General features: G+C 43.0%; 3 protein-coding genes across 4 annotated transcripts in view; 1 reads left to right on the top strand and 2 right to left on the bottom strand.

The window, feature by feature from the left end:
* Positions 1-80: 80 nt before the first annotated feature.
* Positions 81-5593, bottom strand: LOC135547383 (uncharacterized). 2 transcript variants are annotated; one of them, XM_064976369.1, is made up of 11 exons: positions 4618-5593; positions 4042-4515; positions 3678-3825; positions 3450-3495; positions 3276-3364; positions 2596-2704; positions 2443-2493; positions 2229-2333; positions 2045-2165; positions 1831-1951; positions 81-1465 (listed from the first exon to the last, which is right to left on the bottom strand). In XM_064976369.1, exons 1-11 carry the CDS (start codon positions 5117-5119, stop codon positions 1315-1317), a joined length of 1917 nt encoding a protein of 638 aa, XP_064832441.1. In that variant the 5' UTR covers positions 5120-5593; the 3' UTR covers positions 81-1314. The 2 variants fall into 2 exon arrangements, with proteins under 2 accessions (XP_064832441.1, XP_064832440.1); XM_064976368.1 differs by having other exon boundaries at positions 2045-2333.
* A 662-nt stretch (positions 5594-6255) lies between these two features.
* On the top strand, positions 6256-17114 carry LOC135547395 (ras-related protein Rab-20-like). Its single transcript, XM_064976399.1, has 2 exons — positions 6256-6735; positions 13729-17114. The coding sequence occupies exons 1-2, from the start codon at positions 6546-6548 to the stop codon at positions 14328-14330; spliced, it is 792 nt and encodes a 263-aa protein (XP_064832471.1). The 5' UTR covers positions 6256-6545; the 3' UTR covers positions 14331-17114.
* The window catches only part of LOC135547376 (collagen alpha-2(IV) chain-like), a 113988-nt gene continuing 112054 nt past the window's right edge, over positions 15985-17918 (bottom strand). Inside the window, exon 47 of the mRNA XM_064976353.1 lies at positions 15985-17840. Coding sequence (XP_064832425.1) covers positions 17586-17840 — 255 coding nt within the window. The 3' untranslated portion in view covers positions 15985-17585. The remainder of the gene's footprint in view (positions 17841-17918) is intronic.

Genomic DNA, 17918 nt, shown 5'->3' on the forward strand with positions numbered 1-17918 from the left:
AGACCAACTCTCTGCTACACTGTTAGGGAGATAGAAGACTGAAAAAGCGACCGATGAAGAGTAAAGACATACAAAATAAGTGAACTCCAACATTTTAATATAGGGTGGTTGACAAAAACAGGAGACAACACATAATCACTTAGATTATATTATTGATGACAGTAAAGACAGGAATGCCATTATGGAATATGATTAACTGTCTGGAAACAAATCACAGATTCTAAATAATTGTATTCGCTGACTTTCACCAGGTATTGCTCAGTGTGTTACAGTGTGTGTACATTGGGTAGTCTGATATTAAGGTGTGTAATCTCAGCTCACCCTCATGTGACCAATTAATTATGAAGTTTCACACTTTTTTGAATAGCAAAGGAGACACTAAGAAAATAAGACTCCAGTGTAAAGGAGATATTGCATTGTCATTTTTTGTTTTAATGGGTCCAGTGTATGAGAGACAACATAGCCACAATTAATTCATCAATCTAAAAAAAAAAATCAAGGTCTATAGCTTATTGAGCACAAATAAACTATGAGTCATACCAGTGGGAAGTAGTAGTTAATTAATGCATTTTTTTCATTTAGTTTTTTCACTAAAGTACCGCACTGGGTTTTACTAGTCCGCATTATAGCGAACCGATATAGCCTTCTGTAGCGTGGGCAAAAAAAAGTGGAGCACTCCCAAACATCTTCCTGTAGCTATGCTAGAAGTGGTTTCATATGTTGGAGTCATTCTTTTTTGTGTGAATTATTTCTTATGAACTCAATCCGATCGAGGGTTGTCAACAATGCAGCTCTCGTGAATATTGCATTCATGGTAAAACGATGCAAATGTTTACTCAATCGGAAACTACCTTTAAATGGCACATTGTCGAGAGGCGCTATCGGATTCACTTCCTGGGCTTTAGCTTTTCTGTCTGAGGTAAAGACTAGCTACATTGATAGTTGGATTCCCATGGAAGAAAGGGTTGTTCGTGTGCATGAATGTAATACTTTATGTATACATGTACAGTACACTACAAGACCAAAAGTATGTGGACACCTGTTCGTCAAACTGAAATTTGATGAACCGACTTGTTGGGAGGGTGGCATCCTATGACGGTGCCACGCTCTTCAGTAAGGCCATTCTACTGCCAATGTTGGTCTATGGAGATTGCCTGGCTGTGTGCTCAATTTTATATACCTGTCAGCAACGGTGTTGCTGAAATAGCCAAATTCACTAATTTGAAGGGGTGTCCACACACCTTTGTATATATAGTGTATGTACAGTACATATGTATGTGACTTTATCTTGGACTCTGCTCCTATAGACTGTTCTCAGCTCTCAAATAGTTTTTTGAAGGCAGAGCTGATCTCCTGGATCATGTCTGTGGTGGTGGTGGCTCGGCCATGTTTGTGAAAGGCCTGTTTGTTACACTGTCTGGTCAGAGAACAGGCCCCAAAAGCTGCCACCACTGATGGGTTCACACTTAGGCAGAAGAAGAGATTGGAGAATACATAAGTTAGATTAATGACGAATACACTTTAAAATTAGACCAACTAGGTTACATATGCTACAAAAACATTTTTTATTTATTTCAGGAAATGGAAAAAATTGCTTTCGTTTACAATTAACAAAACATACTATTTCAAAACTTCAGAAGCTATTTTGAATAAATGTTCTTGGTCCTAGAGTCAAATGTTTGGAGCACATTGATGAAAGTTACTGCTTTCAATACATGAAAATTGAATGACGAGGTTTTTCATCATACAGCGATGATATGTTATCATAAAGCTATATTCATTTTGGTCGTGTCAGTGTTTAATGACAAAATGATGAGATAAATATGGTACCTTTTGGTCATGTCTGCTGAGGAGGTGTATGCCCAGTGTGCCAGCACTCCCAGAGAGCCAGATAGGAGGTCTCCTTGCCCCCCACACCGCCGCCCGCTGCCCTCCTGTCTGCACAAGATCACTGGACACCACAGAAACACTGTCAGATTTTTTACAGGAATATTTGTGAGTGTAGCACTTACTGAGTGTAGCTGTGTGTGTTTGTAACACTAACCCTTGTTACCGTCGGTGATTAGGTCTTCCTCCCCCTTGAGCACCACGGTCAGGTTGCCCATGGCAACACTGAGCTCCATGGCACTCCTCTGATGGTCACTGCTATCCAGAGGCTCATGGTACTGAAAACACAGAGGGTTAATAATGAACAAACACACACACTGAGCTAGCACTGGCAGACTCACCATAGCCTCATACAACCGGGTGAACTCCATGTAGTTGGGAGTCAGGATGCCCTTCTGGTAACCTTGGATGACTGATGGCTGCTGAGCAACCAGCCACAGCCCATCCTATTGGTGAAACACACACAATCACTGAACATCCTTGTAATATATATATAAAAAATTTTTTTTTAAATCTACTACCAAAGCAAAAATTGGTTTTGTGTACAGTACTTACTGCATCAATAACTATAGGGATATCTCTTGCTTTGGACTTCTCAATTACTTCCTAAAGAAAAAGACTCATAAGAACATTGGTAATATCATGTGGATTGTCTAATCTAAAATTGACTGCATATATATATATATATATTTTCAGTGTCCCACGTGCCTTGGCGTTTTTCAGCAGCTTGTCGTCTCTGCCTAGCCCCGGTCCCACCACCAGGCTATGGAGTCTGGGGAGCCATTTCTCTATCTCCTCCACTGCATTGGGGCTGTCCCTATGTACACAGTTATCATCAACATCATATACACACTGTTAACAAACACTGACTGTACAAAACATTAGGAACATCTGCCATTTCAATGACATAGCTTTCACCGGGATTCACCTGGTCAGTCCATGATCCCTTATTGAGGTCACTTGTTAAATCGACTTCAATCAGTATAGATTAAGGAGGGAGACAGGCTAAATAAGTATTTTTAAGCCTTGACACAATTAAGACATGGATTGTGTGTGTGCCATTCACATGAATGGGCAAGACAAAATATTGAAGTGGTAGCAGGTGCCAAGCACACCGGTGTGAGGGTGTCAAAAACTGCAATGTTGCTAGGTGTTTCACACTCAACAGTTTCCCCTCTATCAAGAATGGACAACCACCCAAAGAACATCCAGCCAACTTGATACAACTGTGGGAAGCATTGGAGTCAACATGGGCCAGCATTCCTGTGGAACGCTTTCGACACCTTGTAGAGTCCATGCCCAGGCGAATTGAGGCTGTTCTAAGGGCAAAAGGGGGTGCCACTCAATATTAGGAAGGTGTATACATTGGCTTTTAAGATGTAACTTACAGCACAGGATGAACTATGAGCTCCGGACTGTAGGATTTGATCACTACCGCTGCGTCTTTAGTGCAGAACACATGTGACAGGTCGGCCCCCTAAGAAGTGACAGAGGTTTTATCATATCAATGTCTCCAGCAGAGAACAAATTACACAGAACCAATAAAGCTACTCTGTGCTTACCACTTTCAATGCAGAAATAGCAGCAAAGTACGGAGCTCCTGTATACCTTACCATGACAAGAACAATTGTCAGAAGGAAGGGTGGATGGAATGAAAGGACACAAAGAAGAGGAGAGAAAAATGGTAAATTACTTTGGTTACTTCACACAATATTGGTATAAGGCAGAAAACCTTCATTTAGAAATCAAAGTTGATGGAGGAGTTAGGTTGGGTCACTTGGGTGACTTACTCTTGACATCCCCCAATAATCCCAATCCGCCCGTCTTGGCCTTTGTGCTTTTTAGATGTCAATGGAGGGACTATATTTTTCACCAGTGGAAGGATATCATCCATGCCTGTGCGTGCGGCTGTCCCAAGGGAGAAGGAGCGCTCGATGACTGAGAAAGAAAAGAGAGAAGTATTCAGAGTTCTCCTTAAAATGTGTTATTTCTCTGCACTAGCTGCTTGTGTGTTGTGTGTGCTTTTAGGCTTAGACATCTTTGTGCATCTGTTTCCGCATTATTCAGTTCTGTTTGACCTGCTTTTCGACAGGCAGTCTCACCAGGGCTGGCCATTGCTCAAACACAGGCCAACTGAGTGAGAGAAGTGAATACCTAAAGTCTGAGAACCTGTGTTGGACTGTGGCTGAGTGTGGTAGCTGGGCCACTCAGCCTGGGATTGGGGCGAGCGGACTCGGAGGTGACACGAACGACCACGCATCATATGGCTGGAGGCGGACATCGGCACACCGGGCTGCATGGTAGACTCCATGGTATTCCGAGCAGTCGGCATTGCTGTGGTTGCGGGGGCGACAGGGTTTCTGGTTGCGATGCTGGAGAACATCTGTCCCAACACCTGGAGCATGTGGAGCTCGCGGGCATGTTCAGCCTCTCGTCGCCGGTCCTCGACCTGCAGACGCTGCTCCTCCAACTGATAGAACCTCTGCTCGGCCTCAGCACTCTGCTCCAGGAATCGCTCCATCAGACTGTCCAGGGGCAGGTCGGCGTGCCGCTTCTTGGGCCGCTTGGGTCGGCTGGAGGAGGGCCCACTAGCTGACTGGCTGCTGCTGGTCTGTCTGACTGTGGTGCCTGTGGAGGAATGTGGATTAAGGTTTTGAGGGCTGTGACTGTGGTATTATCTGCATACAATATGATAACAATGTAACAACATGCCATATAAATGGTACTTACCATTTCCCACGGTCACAGGGATAGGGATGGGAGGGTATTCCATCTTCACTTGGGTTTCTGGATAGGAGCATTCCCCTGTGCTCTCCAGGTATGGGTGCTGTGGAGGGTCTGTGTCCTCTTCCTCCTCTGTCCCATCCATGATCTCATCCCCCACAGCCCCACTGTCTAGCAGCTCCTGGGGGTCAATCTGGGGACGGCTGCTCAGGATCCTCTCCATGGCATCGTAGAATTTGCAGATCTTGTGGTATTGTCCATTGTTCCTCAGGTTGCCCTCCTTGGCCAGGAGGAACTGCCTTTTCAGGCTTTTGATTCGCACCCTACACTGCTCCGGGGTTCTTTCGAACCCCATCTCTCCCAACCTTCGGGCGACGTCGCGGTAGACATGACTGTTTCTGAAGTTTCCATCCAACGCTGTCTGGATGTCCTGCTCGCCCCAGATGTTAAGCAGGGTTCTGGTCTCGACATCCGACCACAGAAAGCCCCGTGTTGAAATGGCGAGCATAATTAGGTGCGAGTTCAACGTGATTGATATTTTAAAGCATGCAGAAGTTTGAAAACCAAAAAAAGTTAGCTAGAAATTCTGCTAGTGAAATGTCCTAACGTTAGCTATCTAGCTAGCTAGCAACAGCCTGCATCAAACCTCGAAGCACGACATTCAGACTGAGATTGATACCAGGTAACAATTTACCTAGACATGGAAGGCGCACATTCAGCAGCCTGATGTTGAGTTTCAGACAATACACTTTCATATAATGGAGATTAGTGTGTCCCACAGTCTGCAAAGCTGAATGATTATAGATCCCTACCAGTACACCACAACACAAACGTCAGGGGCAGAATGTGTACTACATCACAGGGATAGACACCGAGGAGCTCTGCTGGGTCCTAAAGGAACTAAATTAATTCAGTGATTATTGTGATTTATACAATTACAGTGCCAGGGGTGTAATGTTAAAGTACAGTATTTGTTGTTTTTACTATACCTTCCTCGTTTAGATACAGAAGTGTTACAATAATCGTCAGCGCAACAGTACTGAGGCAAAATACAACCATCCAACTTCCATTTTGCATGATTCTGACATGCCCTTGCGAGTCTATTTAGTGCCACTAGATAAACAGTGGTATTAGGTGTGACAGACAGCGCGCACTTACACTGACGGGTCTTACCTAGGCACGAACTGTGCGTTACTGCTGAAAATAGGATAGAGATACGCGTTACTGGGATCATGAAAGCTGCCGAAAGAGCCCAAACCAAAACAGGAAGTGGGTTGGCGAGGAGATATGACCAAACTCACCAAATATTGTTCTATCTGTGATATGACACTGGAATCTGATTGGTTTTTTAAACTCTTAAAGAAGCAGAGGTACTTTATGCAATTTAATATAGGGTAAAGTTCACAGATAGACGTCCATTCTACATAGGATATTGAATGTCATATTGAGTTGTAATTTGTTTACGTCATTGAAAAGTCGAATGTTACACTTACATTGTTACTAGCAGCTCATCATCTGTCTCGTCTAAATGCTAGCAAAAAAACAGGTTCACTCAATTTGCTCTCAAGGAGCGCAATGCGAGCGAAATCAAGTGCACCTCATGTATCGAACCTCCCCAAGTGTTTAAATCAACTTCCGGTTTCACCACAACTTTGAAATTCACTTTCAACAAGTGGACGAGAGAGGGAAGATCGGTGTTCTTCCGATTAGTCGTGCTTGTTAGATCGTATTGATAATCGCTTGAGTATAATCGAAGACCAAGGACGATGTATGTGTGTTTTAATCTGTTTATGTTAAGTAGCTATGTTTTTTAATGGCAATCTGTACCTACATTGCTCTTTATCCGTAAACTAAAGGAAAGTAAAGCAAAGTTAGTTTGGAGTGTGTCTGCTACACGGCTGAGGAAGGCTGCCAAGCGGCGCGGGGCAATAACCATGCCCGAGCTTTCCAAGATGAGGAAGCCCGATGTCAAGGTTGTCATTCTGGGTGACATGAACGTTGGGAAGACCTCACTGCTCCACAGGTACATGGATAGGAAGTTTAAAGACACCATGAGCACCGTCGGAGGGGCGTTTTTCCTCAAACAGTGGGGACCTTACAATATCTCAATTTGGGACACTGCTGGTAAGGTGTTCATTATTGACTGTTATGAGTAGGTCTCGTTTATCGTAGGTCTTACGTTATTTTCCTCATTGTTTTAATATCAACAGCCTGTTTGGAGTAGGGCCCCACACGTGTAATAATCAGTGTAGCCTGAGTAACCTTTGTCACTTTACAAGGGTCAGCTCTGTTGTTGATTTCCACTGTGTTTACCTGTGGAGAGTATGTGACTCCACCACCTGAGGGTTGCTTGGCAAGGACAGTCCCTTTCATGCGACTGTGGCCAGATCAGATTAGTGATCTGGCCTACCAGGTTAAATGGGCTACTGGACAAGAATTACAGATGTTAGACAAGTTGATTACTATTATGTTTGACTAGGTCATATGGTACAGATGCAGTTAAATTGCCATTAAATCATGGTCAATCTGAAATTGGTCTTTTCTAATTCTACAAAACCCATCTCAAATTCTAGTTGGCACTGTGGATGAGGTCATATCACATGATTTTATATAGTGCTACACTAAAACTTTATGATGTTGCACATTTTCAAGGTTCAAGATGTTCAGGGACAATAACATCACATTATGTATCTCTACATTTATTCCATCCACCAAGGGTAAGGCTATATCCTTTTTAGACCGATATTGTACTAAAGGAGCCTAACATTACTCCTTAGTCCAAGGACCTTACATGTTCTGTTTAACCATTTTTTTCTCACTGATATGAAAGATAAGCAACTTATGCTTCAAAAACCATGCCGCAAGTGATGCACCGCAACACTTAACAAAACACCCCCTACAGAAGACTCCTTCGTCCAGTGACTCTTATGTGTAATGTCATCGAACTGAAAGTCATGATCAAGGGCTGTATCCTTCCAGATGTGGTGTTAGATATTGGGCTGGGGGCAATCCCCAACAGCCAACACTGTTGATTATTACCATATTTTTTTGAAAACTGGTTGGTATAACGGGTGATGAAAGGGAGACAATCAAGTCAACATAATGACGCCGAATGTACAGTTGAAGTCGGAAGTTTACATACACTTAGATTGGAGTCATTGAAATGTGTTTTTCCACCACTCCACAAATTTCCTGTTAACAAACTACAGTTTTGGCAAGTCTGTTAGGACATCTACTTTGTGCATGACACAAGTAATTTTCCCAAAATTGTTTACAGACCGATTATTTCACTTATAAATCACTATCACAATTCCAGTGGGTCAGAAGTTTACATACACTAAGTTGACTGTGCCTGGCTTTAGAAGCTACTGATGGGCTAATGAACATCTTTTGAGTCAATTGGAGGTGTACCTGTGGATGTATTTCAAGGCCTACCTTCAAACTCGGTGCCTCTTTGCTTGACATCGTGGCAAAGTCAAAAGAAATCAGTCCAAAAAAATGTAGGTCTCCACAAGTCTTGTTCATCCTTGGGAGCAATTTCCAAATGCCTGAAGGTACCACGTTCATCTGTACAAACAATAGTACGCAAGTTTAAACACCATGGGACCACGCAGCCGTCATACCGCTCAAGAAGGAGACGCGTTCTGTCTCCTAGAGATGAACCTACTTTGATGCGAAAAGTGCAAATCAATCCCAGAACAGCAGCAAATTACCTTGTGAAGATGCTGGAGGAAATGGGTACAAAAGTATCTATATCCACAGTAAAACGAGTCCTATATTGACATAACCTGAAAGGCCGTTCAGCAAGGAAGAAGCCACTGCTCCAAAACCGCCATAAAAAAGCCTGATTATGCTTTGCAACTGCACATGGGGACAATGTGCGGCCCTTGACCAGCACAAAAATATCCAGTGGCGTTCTGCATTTGCATCGAATAGCCCCCGTGATATGCAACTTTTCAGGGAAGTTTGGAACCAATATACACAGGCAGTTAGGAAAGCTAAGGCTAACTTTTTCAAGCAGAAATTTGCATCCTGTAGCACAAACTCAAAAGTTCTGGGACACTAAAGTCCATGGAGAATAAGAGCACCTCCTCCCAGCTGCCCACTGCACTGAGGCTAGAACACTGTCACCACCGATAAATCCACTATAATTGAGAATTTCAATAAGCATTTTTCTACAGCTGTCCATGCTTTCTACCTGGCTACCCCATCCCCGATCAACAGCCCTCCACCCCCCACAGCAACATGCCCAAGCCTCCCCATTTCTCCTTCACCCAAATCCAGATAGCTGATGATCTGAAAGAGCTACACAATCGGGACCCTTACAAATCAGCCGAGCAAGACAATCTGGACCCTCTCTTTCTAAAATGATCTGCCGAAATTGTTGCAACCCCTATTACTAGCCTGTTCAATCATCTGAGATTCCCATAGATTGGAAAGCTGCCGTGGTCATCCCCCTCTTCAAAGGGGGAGACACTCTAGACCCAAACTGCTACAGACCTATATCTATCCTACCCTGCCTTTCTAAGGTCTTCGAAAGCCAAGTTAACAAACAGATTACCGACCATTTCGAATCCCACCATACCTTCTCCGCTATGCAATCTAGTTTCAGAGCTGGTCATGGGTGCACCTCAGCCACGCTCAAGGTCCTGAACGATATCATAACCGACATCGATAAGAGACATTACTGTGCAGCCGTATTCATCAACCTGGCCAAGGCTTTCGACTCTGTCAATCACCACAGTCTTATTGGCAGACTCAACAGCCTTGGTTTCTCAAATGATTGTCTCGCCTGGTTCACCAACTACTTCTCTGATAGAGTTCAGTATGTCAAATTAGAGGGCCGGACCTCTGGCAGTCTCTATGGGGGTGCCACAGGGTTCAATTCTCAGGCCAACTCTGTTCTCTGTATACATCAATTATGTCGCTCTTGCTGCTGGTGATTCTCTGATCCACCTCTACGCGGACAACACCATTCTGTATACCTCTGGCCCTTCTTTGGACACTGTGTTAACTAAACTCCAGATGAGCTTCAATGCCATACAACTCTCCTTCCGTGGCCTCCAACTGTTCTTAAATGCAAGTAAAACTAAATGCATGCTCTTCAACCGATCGCTGCCTGCACCTGCCCGCCCGTCCAGCATCACTACTCTGGACGGTTCTGACTTAGAATATGTGGACAACTACAAATACCTAGGTGTCTGGGTAGACTGTATTTAAATCGACTTCCTATTACTCAGCAAAGCATCCTTCACTCATGCTGCCAAACATACCCTCGTAAAATTGACCATCCTACCGATCCTCGACTTCGGCGATGTCATCTACAAAATAGCCTCCAACTCGCTACTCAACAAATTGGATGCAGTCAATCACAGTGCCATCCGTTTTGTCACCAAAGCCTCATATACTACCCACCATTGCGACCTGTACACTCTCGTAGGCTGGCCCTCGCTTCATACTCGTGACCAAACCCACTGGCTGCAGGTCATCTACAAGTCTCTGCTAGGTAAAGCTCTGCCTTATCTTATCTCAGCTCACTGGTCACCATAGCAGCACCCACCCGTAGCACTCGCTCCAGCAGGTATATCTCACTGGTCAACCCCAAAGCCAATTCTTCCTTTGGCTGCCTTTCCTTCCAGACCTCTGCTGCCAATGACTGCTGCCAATGACTGGAACTAACTGCAAAAATCACTGAAGCTGGAGACTCATATCTCCCTCACTAGCTTTAAGCACCAGCTGTCAGAGCAGCTCACAGATCACTGCACCTTTACATAGCCCATCTGTAAATAGCCCATCCAACTACCTCATCCCCATACTGTATTTATCTATGTATCTTGCTCCTTTGCACCCCAGTATCTCTACTTGCACATTAATCTTCTGCACATCTACAATTCCAGTGTTTAATTGCTATATTGTAATTACTTCGCCACCATGGCCTATGTATTGCCTTACCTCCCTTATCCTACCTCATTTGCACATACTGTATATATACCTTTTCTACTGTATTATTGACTGTATGTTTGTTTATTCCATGTGTAACTCTGTGTTGTTGTATGTGTCAAACTGCTTTGCAAATGAGAACTTGTTCTCAACTAGCCGACCTGGTTAACTAAAGGTGAAATAAATAAAAAAATAAAGATTGTACTTTTTGGAGAAATGTCCTCTGGTCTGATGAAACAAAAATATAACTGTTTGGCCATAATGACCATCGTATGGAGGAAGAAGGGGGAGGCTTGCAAGCTGAAGAACACCATCCCAACCGTGAAGCACGGGGGTGGCAGCATCATGTTGTGGGTGTGCTGCAGGAGGGACTGGTGCACTTCACAAAATAGATGGCATCATGAGGAGGGGAAAATTATGTGGATATATTGAAGCAACATCTCAAGACATCAGTCAGGAAGTTAAAGCTTGGTCGCAAATGGGTCTTCCAAATGGACAATGACCCCGAGCATACTTCCAAAGTTGTGGCAAAATGGCTTAAGGACAACAAAGTCTAGGTATTGGAGTGGCCATTACAAAGCCCTGACCTCAATCCTATAGAAAATGTGTGGGCAGAACTGAACAAATGTGTGAGCAAGGGGGCCTACAAACCTGACTCCGTTACACCAGCTCTGTCAGGAGGAATGGGCTAAAATTCATACAACTTATTGTGGGAAGCTTGTGGACGGCTACCTGAACCATTTGACCCAAGTTAAACAATGTATAGGCAATGCTACCAAATACTAATTGAGTGTATGTAAACTTCTGACCCACTGGGAATGTGTTGAAAGAAATAAAAGCTCTCTACTCTAATTCTGACATTTTACATTCTTAAAATAAAGTGGTGATCCTAACTGACCTAAAACAGGGAATTTTTACTAGGATTAAATGTCAGGAATTGTGAAAAACTGAGTTTAAATGTATTTGGCTAAGGTGTATGTAAACTTCTGACTTCAACTGTATATGCAATATTGCATTGACCAGAGTTTCAATTAATTAGGTTTTGTGTTATTAGACCTAATTTTCAGAAAGACACAGGCCTAGGCCTAATCTCGACATTCAGTGTTTTTGAAATCCTGATTGGCACACTTGTGGGGCTAAAGCCCTCGCCTCATTGGAGGTTGTAACCTGGAAGTAATGATATGCATTGTTTTGGTCATCTGTATCAAATGGGCACTTTCTGATACTCTATAATAACCGGTGAGACGAGAGGTTGCGATATATCAGTGCTTTGAACTTGGGTAAACATTTATCAAAATCAACTAAAATCACAGCAGCTGAAAGAAAGGTGAATTGGTTATATGACACAAAAGCTACATTATTTTGGTTGACTTACTGTAAGAAACTGGTGACAATGCTAAAACGAGTGTGTTTGCTTTGCACACCATTGTCAAAAGCATGAAGGGGCTTAACTCCAGAAAGATAGAAAAACCCCTGAGTCACCAAAACACACATTTCCCGTCCCTGCTTCTTATCCCCATGACCTCTCAGCAGTATGCTGTTGCCTGCAGTGTCCACATCACAGGTTAAAATAGGAAGTATTATGATTGCACAATCAAGTCCGAAGTTCTTGAGGAAGGGGTTATGAGCCTTGTAAGTGAATGATTTACAGTATATAGTAGGGCTCAGACATTGTTGTAATTTCCCAGAAATCCTCCAATTCTGGCCAGACATCATGCTATACCCATACTGGTGTAACATCTGATTCTGCAATCATGGAAACCAGAGGTGTTTTCCCCCCCTGTATTGTAATTGAATGCAAGGAATGAATATCAGAAAAGTCTATAGTATCAGAAACTAAGCAAATGAAAGGGGAACAGAACAGAAAATACCATTGTCAAACAGCCACGGTATTGGTTCCTTATTCTCTATGGGAGTTTCAACTCTGATTTATTTCACTGCTTACTTGAATTCCTATGACTATTGGGGAGGGTTAGCTTTTTAGTAAACAGTAGCCTACATAGAACTAGGCCTACTTCCCAACACATACTACTTACTTTGTCTCACTCCAACCAATGGCTGTTTGTGGTAGGTGGATCAACTTCCTATGGAAGTTAATAGAGCCAGGAGCCGGTGGCTGCCGTCTTCTTTAGCCCTTAAGTCACATGACATGAAGACTGCGTCGCGAGGAGGGGGTTTGGGGTGACCGCATATGCTTCACCCTCCCACCCATTTACTGGACCTAATATAACCCTGAAGTGTCGAGTCATCTCCCTAACTAGCACATGTCTTCCTGACTGGCCCTCCTCCATACAGATGTATCATCTCCTGTTTATGACACTGCCACATCCTGGCTGTTTCTGTTCAGAATAGGACCCTAGCCCTGCTGCCCCACAACGACACTCTACCCTCAAACAAAATCTTCCTCAAACTCTGTTGATCCCAGGAAAATGGATGTGTCAGCATAAACTAAACTTTAGCTCAGCTCTCCTTATTTGGTGGGTTATATATCAGGCAAGTTACTTCTGGATAGTAAGGCCTAAGGTTTGTAATTAGATATCTTATGACCTCTGAAACATTTCATTTGGACCTAGTTCAAAGGTTCCCGGGATTTCTGAATATATTTTGCTGATGATGTTCTAAACACTGGGAACAAAGAGCTCTCTCACACACTCCACACTTGCACAAAGGCTCCCAGATGAGATTGCTGTACTGAAACACACACACACACTGAAGAGCTTTTGCGTTATTCTACAACAATGGCTGCTTCTGTTTTTCGGCTACTGACTGTCTCGCTCTCTTTCTCTCGCTGTCTCTTTATATCTCCCTCCCTCTCCCTTTTGTAATATGTAGGCTATAGGCTACCTGTAGTTTGGAAGCCCATTCTTTTTAAACTCGTGCCTTTTTTGTCTGTGGTTAGTTTACCTTTTTATAGCTCACTTGGTAGAGCATGGCGCCTGCAACGCTAAGATAGTGATATTGATTCCCGGGATCACCCATATGTAAAAAATGTATGCACGCATGACTATGTCCTTTTGGTTAAAAGCATCTGCTAAATGGAATTTATTATTGTTATTACTTGGTGTTCGTTGGTCTATATAAGTACATCATGAATCTATATCAACTATTATGTGTATGCATCTACTCTCCTGTGTGTTTCTAACGTTTTCTGGTCATCCTTCCCTGTGTCCCCCCCAGGTCGGGAGCAGTTCCATGGGCTGGGCTCCATGTACTGCCGGGGCGCTGCTGCTGCCATCCTCACCTACGATGTGACTAACTGGCAGAGCCTGGCTGAGCTGGAGGAGCGCTTCCTGTCCCTCACCGACACGGCCAATAATGACTGCATCTACGCCATCGTGGGCAACAAGGCTGACCTCACAGACCCCCAGGCCCAGCTGCTAGCCAACCAGGATGGCCTGACAGCGGACCAGAGAGTGGGGGACTGGGAGAGGACTGGGGAGCCCAGGGTGCCTTCTGCCTGTCCCACCCCTCCAGCCTCCCCCATCTCCCTGTCAGGGGTGTCAGTCAACAAGCAGGTGAGCCGGGAGGACGCAGAGGCGTTGTATGGGAGGATCCTTAGATACAAGGGTCTGGAAGAGACAAACAGCCTGCCTGCGGACAAGATGTGCTTCGAGACTAGTGCCAAGACAGGCTACAACGTAGACGCTCTGTTTGAGACGCTGTTCGACATGGTGCTGCCCTCTGTCCTCAAGAAGAGGACTGAGAGAGAGGGATCGCCCACCGTGGACCTGGAAGAGTGCAAAGGGACAGGAAAACGGGCTAGGGCCGCCTGCTGCTAGGGATTAGGGGTAGGTGGGGAGGGGAGGGATGGATGGATAAACTGTTTGGGGGTTTTAGACTGACTGTAAAGAGAGGAGTTCATGTCATCTCTGTATTGGTCTCCCAGGACATTCTGAGAATTTTCAGCGGTGACTGTTTGATATATACACACACACACACACACCTGCACACACATTCTTTCAATCAAGCTGTCAATCAAATTAATAATTAAAACAAGTAATTTAATTATTCTTTCAATGAGCCGGAAAGTACTATATTGGAGAGCTGGAGTAAGGCGTTCTTGGATTTTAAACATCTTCGAGAGGTTCTGTATGGACTTGAGTTCAGGCCAGAATTTCTGTATGTGTAGAGCAGGTTAGCGTTTTATGTAATTAATCTTCTCGGCAGAGTGGTCACTAGCTGGCGCAGCCACAGTCATAAAATCTGATTTTAAACTTAACCACACTGCTAACCATAACCTTAAATTAAGAGCAAAAAGCTATTTTTTGTTTTCATGAATTTTTATAATATTGCCCATTTTGAGGTGGCCAATCTATTGGCTCTAGGGCAAGATACATGACATGTCAACCTGGGTATGGGAAATAGACTACTGGTACACCTGTTTATAAATCAATCATTGAATTGTTGTTCATGTTTTGGAATGAGAATGTCACTAACTTTGTTTCCATCCACAATGGACAACTGTGAGGGAAACGGGACGTTTCGGTACAGTTTTATAAATGCCAACAGATTTGTTCGTTTGACATGGTGGCATCTTTCTGTCGGCGAAATTAATTGCGCGAGAAATGGAGTTGGAAATGCCTTTATGCGCAGATATTGTTACAATAACCAGCATATCGAAGTAAACTTGGAGTCACGCGATATGATGTGTTTGGTCCCCCAATACGACTCGGGAAAACGTAGTTTATTAGGCTACATATAAGATAAGTTATGATGAACTTTACAGGGTGGTGAAAGTGCATGGTGATGAGAGAGATGGTCCTTTTCAATAAATATCAAGTGACGTGATTATCGATGCTTGACTGCCGTTTGACCAATAAAAATATCCATAATCTCATCACGTAGACTAAGCCTACCCACACAGTCTCCGTGAGCTGTTGGCTAGAGCACACATTTGCTATTTTAACGCAATAGTTTTTATGAAAACTTAAGCGAAAGTATATTTTGTGCACTACGTCATCACGCACAGATTTTATTATATTTTATTCGCAACAAATCTGTTTGGTAAAAGCACATCACGGGTGAGAAAGTATTCCGATTTTATTTTCGTGGTTAGAATATTCACATGAGAATTTGTCACCAAATGGATGGAAACCTAGCTACATATGCCATTGTTCAACAGCAGTAATTGTTGGACTACCAGGGTGGCCACACTGAATTGCGTAAATTAATCCTATTTTAAAGATGTTTTAATGTGTTTAACAATCAGGCTTTACATTTGCATCAGGTGTGTTCTGTTGCATGTTTATTTTTTTTTTACTGATTCCTTTTTTTCATGTAATTTGCACCAAATCTACACTACAATATGTGTGTGTAAGATACAAGTTTGATATTTTCAAATATATGAGAAAAAATTATTCTCATTTAGAAATAGGGGGATATAGTTTGTTTGAGCTAAAGTGAGAATGTCAATGCACGTACCACCAACAGAAGTATAACAAACAACATTTTTATTTTTGTTATGACTCAATTACAATTGGATTCATAGCACATCGAACTCATGGCCAATTTTACAAAATATATTTTTAGTTCTGAGAAACATAAAAATCAAGTTCATTCAGTGGATATAAATATACGTAGGAAAGTAAATCAGTGCATTTTGTGACCAAAACAATATATGAATGTAAGATTAGGGTTATATATATATTGATACATACACTTGATATATTGCTAACAAACAGTTTGCACTGTAAGGCCTCTTGATGCATAAATGTTATGTTATGTGAGAAGACTTGATGTAAAGCAGATTAATACTGAATGTTAAGAGCATTTCTTCTCACTTAAACCTCAACCAAACCTCATTTACAATTGGTAGAGGGTCAGTGTTAGTGTCGTGGCATTACCTTATCCTTGAATAAAACGTAAGCGCACTTAAATCTAAATAACTGAAGCAGTGCAAGCAGTGCACACACACACAATCAATATTATCAATCATGAGCTTCATTGATAACTGAAGCAGTGTGTACACAGGCATCTTTGGTTCTTTCAGCTGTATGTTCTTGGTATGGTCAGTTAAACATGTTTGGTACAGTGCATTCGGATAGTATACTTTTTCCACATTTTGTTACAGTACAGCCTTATTCTAAAATGGATGAAATTGTCCCCCCCCCCCCATCAATCACACACAATACCCCATAATGACAAAGTGAAAACAGGTTTTTAGTGTTTTTGTATTAAAAGCAAAAAAAAAATGAAATTTTACATTAGTATTCAGACACTTTACTCAGTACAGCCTGGAGACACTACAAGCTTGTTACACCTGAAGTTGGGGAGTTTCTACAGACAATTCCTTTGACCTCATGGCTTGGTTTTTGCTCTGACATGCACTGCCAACTGTGGGGCCTTATATAGACAGGTGTGTTTCTTTCTAAATCCTGTCCAATCAACAGAATTTACCACATGTGGACTCCAATCAAGTTGTAGAAACAGGATGCACCTGAGCTCAATTTAGAGACTCATCGCAAAGGGTCTGGATACTTACGTAAATACGGTATTTCTGTTTTTTTTTATGCATTTGTAAAAATAAAAATAAAAAGTTAACGTTTTGCTTTGCCATTATGGGGTATTGTGTGTAGACTGAGGAATTTGTTTTATTTAATACATTTTAGAATAAGGCTATAACGTAACAATGTGGAAAAAGTGGAGGGGTCTGAATACTTTCTAAATGCACTGTCTATAACATAGCTGAGGTAATAAGTTAGAGCACCATATCAAATAGGACAAACAATTAAAAATAACATTAACATGTATATTTCATATTGCTGTTGACTTCATGCCGGGGATTCTTTTCCAATTATCACCACAGGACACTTGCTCTCCACTTGAAGCGTTCACACAGTCCTTCAGTCATCACAAGATGCTGATCTAAGGTCTGTTTTGTGTTCTCCCCTTTATGGCTAAGGTTAAGATTTAGGGAGGGTGAGCTAATCCTAGATCTGTGCCTAAGTGTAATGTCTACCTGAATTGCGTTTGGTGGGGGGTACGGTCACAGGAAATTACATCACAGGGTCAAAGGGGACTAAGTGAGAGCCAGGTCACAGGTTCTTCATGCAGACCTGACAGCGGCTGATGCGTGAGAGGAACTGGCCTGCTTTCAGGGTCTCGGAGGCAGGCTCTGCCTGGAAGGACTGTTCGATGGAGGTGAGCCAGAAGCTGTGTTTGTTGGCGAAGTAATGGCAGGTGCCCTTGGCCCCGTTACACTCGATGAAGGGAGTGGTGCGGAAGTCCTCCAGACAGGAACCAGGGGACGACAGAGACTGACCACCGCCCTCGTCACCTGCTGCTGTGTGCTGTGGGGAGACGAGGGAGGGGAAGAGATTGCTTTCATATGTCCTGTGTTTTCAGGTCAATAAAGATGAAAATGAGAC

Source organism: Oncorhynchus masou, chromosome 10 (assembly GCF_036934945.1).
Source record: "Oncorhynchus masou masou isolate Uvic2021 chromosome 10, UVic_Omas_1.1, whole genome shotgun sequence".
Taxonomy (NCBI): Eukaryota; Metazoa; Chordata; class Actinopteri; order Salmoniformes; family Salmonidae; genus Oncorhynchus; species Oncorhynchus masou.

Excerpts from the sequence above, each read along its gene's own strand:
- LOC135547383 (XM_064976368.1), bottom strand. The coding sequence starts at position 5,119 with ATGCTCGCCATTTCAACACGGGGCTTTCTGTGGTCGGATGTCGAGACC. Across the intron at positions 3,496-3,677 it reads ATTATTGGGGGATGTCAAGA|GTATACAGGAGCTCCGTACT; the intron begins GTAAGTCACCCA and ends TGTCATGGTAAG. Across the intron at positions 3,365-3,449 it reads CTATTTCTGCATTGAAAGTG|GGGGCCGACCTGTCACATGT; the intron begins GTAAGCACAGAG and ends GTCACTTCTTAG.
- LOC135547395 (XM_064976399.1), top strand. The coding sequence starts at position 6,546 with ATGCCCGAGCTTTCCAAGATGAGGAAGCCCGATGTCAAGGTTGTCATT. Across the intron at positions 6,736-13,728 it reads CTCAATTTGGGACACTGCTG|GTCGGGAGCAGTTCCATGGG; the intron begins GTAAGGTGTTCA and ends TGTCCCCCCCAG.